The sequence below is a fragment of the Oncorhynchus tshawytscha genome, linkage group LG19, assembly GCF_018296145.1.
Source record: "Oncorhynchus tshawytscha isolate Ot180627B linkage group LG19, Otsh_v2.0, whole genome shotgun sequence".
Taxonomy (NCBI): Eukaryota; Metazoa; Chordata; class Actinopteri; order Salmoniformes; family Salmonidae; genus Oncorhynchus; species Oncorhynchus tshawytscha.
In genome coordinates, this window is record NC_056447.1 from 983,070 (window position 1) to 990,845 (window position 7,776).

Below are 7,776 nucleotides of genomic sequence, written 5' to 3' on the forward strand. Positions count from 1 at the left end.
GACAGAGTTGATGCATGTGTCAGTATACCTAATGAGTAACACACAAAGACGTTTCCAGAATGAACCACCCATGGTTTTGACTATATTACTCAAAAAATGTTAGACAGTCACGTGATAAGCACATTTTGGAGAGGCTTGAGTGGGTTTCTTTTAAATGTGTAAATATTACACTGGTATATTGCTTGACTTAACTTTTTGTGCAATATTAACAGATAAGTTTGTTTCCAGAACTTGTTATTCCAATGATGTGTGCTGATCCCAATCATCCCTTCCCTCTATTTTGTTCCAACTTGTAGATAGGTATGGTAGGAAACCAGTGGAGGCTGATGGGATGAGGAGGACGGGCTCATTGTAATGACTGGAATGGAATCGACGGAACGGTATCAAACATGTCAAACATATCAAAACCTGTGTTCGATTCCGTTCGATTTATTCTATTCCAGCCGTTACAATGAGCCGGTCCTCCTGTAGCTCCTCCCACCAGCCTCCACTGTAGGACACTTTGATGTATACCCTAACACATGTAACAGAGGCAGTGACTACAACAACTCATGTACACACAGTGACACCACACAGTGTGTGTGTGTGTGTGTGTGTGTGTGTGTGTGTGTGTGTGTGTGTGTGTGTGTGTGTGTGTGTGTGTGTGTCACACAACATTGGAATGCTTTGCTCCATCTCAGGATTAGAAGAGGAGAGACATTCCATTGACTAAGATATAGTGCAATAGTATGGAAATGTTTTATACACATGGGTTAATAGCATAGTATCAAATAACATCTTGGAGGGAAAGCAAGAGTAGACAGAAGCATTTTCATTTACATATGAATTAGCATTAACAACGGTTCTGCTACACCACTGTGCAAAGTGACCGTCCGTCCCTCCATGAGTGAATAGTCACCTCTCCTATCATCTCATTAACTATTTATGTTTATCCCATTACGTTCCTGTATTCAAATTACACACATCTGACTGCTTTGTATTTATGATGCAAGTTTTTGAGTCCTCTTGGTTTTATAAATATGCAATTTATAAATATGGTTGCCATGACAAATAAACAACATAATCTCAATTTGTGGAGTTCTGCTAGTCCTACTACTCCTGTACAGCAGGTGGCAGTATTGGATAAATATCTGAGATGTTTTTAACGGAAAAACATTGTAGAAAGGGAGGGCAGTTTTACGGTACTCGCTTCGGCACTCGCTTCGGCACTCGCAGGCACTTTTAGGCTACTGGTTTCAAATGGTTCTTTATTCTGCATAATCTGTTCAACATATGTGGAAGTTTGTCATTATAGCCTATTCAAATAGACCATTTTGCAAGACCAAATGCATTCTAAAGTAAAGTATTCCTGAAAGTCAATTGGCTTTGTACTTTCGTTTTCATGGTGAAGAAACTTTAGAGTTTGGAGATTGTTTGCGTTATTATTTTTTAAACTATTGTCTTTCAAACTGCTTTATCAAGCAAGATGGATTCAATGGTGCGCAACCCGGATGTCAAGCAGGTGAGACATGTCAGATATCCTGCGGCAAAACTGTATTTTCATAATCGTCAACAGAAAAACGACTTGTATACGTCTATGTTTGAGCACTGCTGTTGAATGTTTGTGTCTGTCTCTAGAGAGACGCAGCTCAGGCTGTGGTTGTTGCAGTGTCATCAGACGCAATTTTTACCCCAGAAGTTGAGCAAGTCCATGGAGCAACAGAACCTTTGAGAAAGGGAGATGCTTTTTCTTTCATGAAGGTGAATATTCATTGTTTTAAGCATCCATAATGTATGCACAGGTAGCAGCATTACGAAGTGTCATTTAAAAGTGTTATGCACATAGAACTGGAATTACAGTCTTTACAGAAATATAGTTGGCCTTACTATATTTTTATGGTTTTGTATGCTGTCATCTTCATCAGGCCATCCAGGTAGTGAATGAAAGACTGCTGACCTTGAACTCTGATGAGACATTGCTGTTCGATGTGATTCTGCTGTCCAATGACAGCGAAGAAAAACACTCACGGATCATTGCCAGTGCAAAACATTATGGTACGGCATACACTCCGAATTAGGCCTATAATAGGGGTATGTACTGTATGTAAGATTAATCACTATTTTGTATTTCTTGTACTTCCCAAAAGGTCTTGATATTGGCAGATTTTGCTTCTGCAACAAGGAGGATTCCATTGAGAGCCTGCAATCAAACAACGTGAAACTGTTCCTGTCAACGGATACTAATGATGTGTGCAAAGCCTTACAAAAAGGTATGGTGTTTCGAAGTCTTACATTAACTCAGAAATGAACCTTTATTTGGTGAGCATTTGTTATCGTAAAGGTTTTAATTAAATACTGCCCTCGCTCACTCACTCTCTCACACACACACACACACACAATCTTTCCCTCAAACCAACTGTTAAATTCCCCTGTTTCTTTGGACATTGCGTCAGGTGTTCCAGCAGCCCTACTGTACCATCAGACAGACCCACATCATCAGACAGAGGATCAGCTCAAAGTGGTGTTCTCGGGAGACGTGATTGGATCCTCAGAGGAGATGCTGCATGGCTTAAGAGAACAGGGCTTCACCGAGACCCAGCTGCAGGGCTTCAAAACTGCAAAGGTACAGTAGTTGTCCTATAACAACATACCTGTCCCATCCTTCTAGAAGACATGACTATGTAGAACCAAAACGGGTTCAATGGCTTACTTCATATGGCCTTCAAAAAGGATCTATTTAGAACTGCAAAGCACTTTTATTTTTGCAGTGTATATAATACTGTATGGGTTTCTATTGATAATGCACTTACTATATGTCAGTTGGATTAATTACTCGCTTTCACTAAATTAAAGTATTGCTGTTTGTACTCAAGGGTTCCGTGAAAGAGTTTGCCATATTGATGGGAGAGATGAGGAGGAGGTTTGGGTTGGAGGGCAGCCCCCTCTGCACCGGCCTGATGACAGCATGGAGCTCCAGGGATGTGTGTGCCAGCGCCCTGAAGACTCTACGAGGCTGGGGACTGCTTGTGGATGAGGCCTTTTGCCTGGCCGGAGCCCCTCGTAGCCCCATCCTTAACTTGGTACGGCCGCACATCATCTGCCTCGATGGCCTGTATCACATGGAGGGGTTCACTGCAATGTCATGATGGATGGCAGACCGATGGGGAGAAGATGTATGTTTGGGTATTTTTCTGTTACATTTTTGGATGGAAGCTTTCTTGTATGCTTTTTGTCTCGGGTTTTATTTTACCGCACCAGCATTTGTATCATTCCTACAACAGCTGCCACCTTCAGTATGTCAATGAACCAACTGCTGCCACCTTCAGTATGTCAATGAACCAACTGCTGCCACCTTCAGTATGTCAATGAACCAACTGCTTGAACAGATTGCTGTGTAAATAAATATTGAAATATTCCTTTAATCTTGATTATTTCATTTTTACAAAACTACAAAAATTGAATAAACTCCAAGAGCAGCACATAATGCATTCTGATTGACACAATTTTCCTCAGGTGGTGCGGTGCATATAGCCTTCGTAAATAAGAATGACCATAACTCCAATATTTGAACCTGTGAATTAGCCTCAGGTAAGTCATGTGATGCGTGACAGGAATGACAGGTAAATAGCAACAAGTAACCAATGATGTGCATGAACACCTCTCAGGAGAGACTGTGTCCAGTGTATGGATCCTTTACAGTCGAACACCACAGAAGTGGTAGAGAAGCCATCCGAACTTGCATAAACAACAAACAAATAAATAAATTAAAAATAAAGATTTGAAATCTCTGTGTATTAGCAGCTTGATGTCTGAGTCACTCGTTTACAGTAAGATACAAAGTAGATATGTTTTTAACACTAAACACTTTTTAACACTGCTGTCGTAAGGCACTGCATCTTAGTGCAAGAGGTGTCACTACAGTCCCTGGTTCGAATCCAGGCTCTATCACATCCGGCAGTGATTGGGAGCCCCATAGTGCGGCACACAATTGGCCCTTGTTATGCTGGTGTAGGCTGTCATTGTAAATAAGAATTTGTTCTTAACTGACTTGTGTAGTTAAATAAAGGTTAAAAAATAAAATACTAGTTAATTCATAAAACATCAGTGGAGTGTACTATTAACTGCATTAGTCATGTGTGGTTAGCAACTGGACAGTGCCTATATTATGCAGGAATTATATATGAATTATGTAGTGACAAAGATAAGATTTCTGCAGATCATGGTAAAATGACACCGCTTGAACCATTATTAGTAGTCTAAGAACCTTTTTTGTTCGTAACGCTCGACAGGTCCTAGGGGCACTGAGGAGATCCTTATAGCATCCTGTGTACCATTTCTGTTCATTTTGCTATCCAGTTTTCCCTTCCTTGAGGCAATCTATGTTTGACTCAGAAAGGGATTTCTGTCATCTATTCCTTGATTCCTACAGCAACACCTTTGACGACGATGAAGGTGAGCCCAGCAAAAGAACTATCCTGAACCAAAATATAAATGCAACAGTTTCATAGATTTTTCTGAGTTACAGTTCATATCAGTCAATTTAAATAAATTCATTAGGCCCTAATCTATGGATTTCACATGACTGGCCAGGGGCACAGCCATGGATGGGCTTGGGCGGGCATATGCCAACCCACTTGAGAGCCAGGCATAGCCAATCAGAATGAGTTTTTCCCCACAAGAGCTTTATTACAGGCGGAAATATTCCTCAGTTTCATCAGCTGTCCGGGTGGCTTGGCTTAGACGATCCCGCAGATGAAGAAGCCGGATGTGGAGGTCCTGGGCTGGCGTGGTCTGCGCGGTTGTGAAGCCGGTTGGACATACTGCACAATTTTATAAAACGATATTGGAGGCGGCTTATAGTAAAGAAATTAACATTACGTTCTCTGGCAACAACTCCGTTGGACATTCCAGCAGTCAACATGTCAATTACACCCTTCCTCAAAACTTGAGACATCTCTGGCATTGTGTTGTGTGACAAAACTGCACATTTTAGAGGGGCATTTTATTGTCCCCAGCACAAGGTGCAGCTGTGGAATGATAAGTAAAAGATGGCGCCGGAAGGTAGGGCTGCCGGCTTATCGGCTCTTAACCAACCATACAATTTAGTTTGTTTTTTCGCATTGTTCGTTACTTGTTTTGTTACATAATGTTGCTGCTACCATCTCGTATGACCAAAACGAGCTTCTGGTCATCAGAACTGGGATTACTGACCTCAAATTGGACGAGGAGTCGGACGCGAGGGATATACTATGGAAACCCGACCAGGCCCAAATCCACGTGATTCGACTGGAAAAGGAAACGTAGGTTTCGCGGAAAAAGATCAGAAATGTCTTGTGAGGATCAGGTGACGAGTGGCTAATCTGCCCTTGCCTTCCATTCTGCTAGCTACCGTTCAATCGCTGGAAAATAAATGGGATGAACTGAAAGCAGGTATATCCTACCAACGGGACATTAAAAATTGAAATATCTTATCTTTCAGCTGGTGGGTTATGCACTCTATCGGCAGGACAGAGTAGCAGCCTCTGGTAAGACACGTGGCAGGGGCCTATGCTTATGTGTAAACAATAGCTGGTGCAAGATATCTAAGGAAGTCTCAGGAATTAGCTCGCCTGAGGTAGAGTATCTCATGATAAGCTGTAGACCACACTATCTACCTAGAGAGTTTTCATTCATCTGTTTTCATCCATCTGTATTTTTCATAGCTGTCTACATACCACCACAGACCGAGGCTGGCACTAAAAACGCACTCAGTGAGCTGTATTCCGACAAAAGCAAACAGGAAAACGCTCATCCAGAGGCGGCGCTCCTAGTGGTCAGGAACTTTAATGCAGGGAAACTTAAATCAGTTTTATCTCATTTCTATCAGCATGTTAAATGTGCAACCAGAAGGAAAACAATTCTAGATCACTTTGAATCCACACACAGAGACTCGTACAAAGCTCTCCCTCGCCCTCCATTTGGCAAATCTGACCATAACTCTATCCTCCTGATTCCAGCACCAGTGACTCGGTCTATAAAAAAGTGGTCGTACATACGCCAACCAGAAGCCATGGACTACAGGCAACATCCACACTGAGCTAAAGGGTAGAGCTGCTGCTTTCAAGGAGCGGGGACTCTAACCCGGAAGCTTATAAGAAATCTGACGAGCCATCAAACAGGCAAAGCGTCAATACAAGACGAAGATCGAATCGTACTACACCAGCTCCGATGCTCGTCGGATGTAGCACGGCTTGCAAACTATTACAGACTACAAAGGGAAGCACAGCCAAGAGCTGCCCAGTGACACGAGCCTACCAGACCAGCTGATTAACTTCTATGCTCGCTTCAAGTGAAGTAACACTGAAACATGCATGAGAGCATTAGCTGTTCCGCACGACTGTGTAATCACGCTCTCCGCAGCCAATGTGAGTAAGACCTTTAAACAGGTCAACATTCACAAGGCCACTGGGCCAGACGTATTACCAGGACGTGTACTCAGAGCATGCGCTGACCAACTAGCACGCGTCTTCACTGGCATTTTCAACCTCTCTTTGTCTGAGTCTGTAATACCAACATGTTTCAAGCAGACCACCATAGTCCCTGTACCCAAGAATACAAAGGTAACCTGCCTAAATGACTACTGACCCGTAGCACTCACGTCTGTTACCATGAAATGTTTTGAAAAGCTGGTCATGGCTCACATCAACACCATTATCCCAGAAACCCTAGACCCACTCCAATTTACATACCACCCCAACAGATCCACAGATGATGCAATCTCTAATGCACTCCAAACTGCCCTTTCCCACCTGGACAAAAGGAACACCTATGTGAGAATACTATTCATTGACTACAGTTCAGCGTTTAACACCAAAGTGACCTCAAAGCTCATCACTACTCTCAGGACCCTGGGACTAAACACCTCCCTCTGCCACTGGATCCTGGACTTCCTGACGGGCCACCCCCAGGTGGTAAGGGGTGCGTGCTCAGTCCCCTGCTGCACTCCCTGTTCACTCATGACTGCACGGCCAGGCACGACTCCAACACCATCATTAAGTTTGCAGATGATACAACAGTGGTAAGCCTGATCACCGACAACGATGAGAAAGCCTATAGGGAAGAGTTCAGAGACCTGACCATGTGGTGACAGGACAATAACCTCCCCCTCAACGTGATGAAGACAAAGGAGATGATTGTGGACTACAGGAAAAGGAGGACCGAGAACTCCCCCATTCTCATCGACGGGGCTGTAGTGGAGCAGGTTGAGAGCTTCAAGTTCCTTGGCATCCACATCACCAACAAACTAACATGGTCCAAGCACACGACAAAACCTATTCCCCCTCAGGAGAATGATCCTCATAAGGTTTTACAGCTGCACCATCGAGAGCATCCTGACGGATTGCATGACTGCCTGGTATGGCAACCTCTCGAACTCTGACTGCAATGCATTACAGAGGGTAGTGCGTACGGCCCAGTACATCACCATGGCCTAGCTTCCAGCTATCCAGGACCTCTATACCAGGCAGTGTCAGAGGATGGCCCTAAAAATTGTCAAAGACTCCAGCCACCCTAGTCATAGATTGTTCTCTCTGCTACCGTAGGGGAAGCGGTACCGGAGCGCCAAGTCTAGGTCCAAGAGGCTTCTAAACAACTTCTAGCCCCAAGCCATAAGACTCCCAAACAGCTAATCAAATGGCTACCCAGACTATTTGCGCCCCCCCACCCTCGATGCTGCTGCTACTCTCTGTTGTTATCTATGCATTGCCACTTTAATAACTCTACCTGCATGTACATAATTACCTCGACACCGGTGCCATC

At 43.6% G+C, this 7,776-nt stretch overlaps 1 protein-coding gene across 1 annotated transcript; it reads left to right on the plus strand.

Moving 5' to 3' along the window:
- The first annotated feature begins 1,135 nt into the window (after window positions 1-1,135).
- On the plus strand, window positions 1,136-3,401 carry LOC112218208 (cytosolic 5'-nucleotidase 1A). Its single transcript, XM_024378828.1, has 6 exons — window positions 1,136-1,501; window positions 1,618-1,740; window positions 1,905-2,034; window positions 2,127-2,249; window positions 2,433-2,602; window positions 2,853-3,401. The coding sequence occupies exons 1-6, from the start codon at window positions 1,466-1,468 to the stop codon at window positions 3,123-3,125; spliced, it is 855 nt and encodes a 284-aa protein (XP_024234596.1). The 5' UTR covers window positions 1,136-1,465; the 3' UTR covers window positions 3,126-3,401.
- Window positions 3,402-7,776: the final 4,375 nt, after the last annotated feature.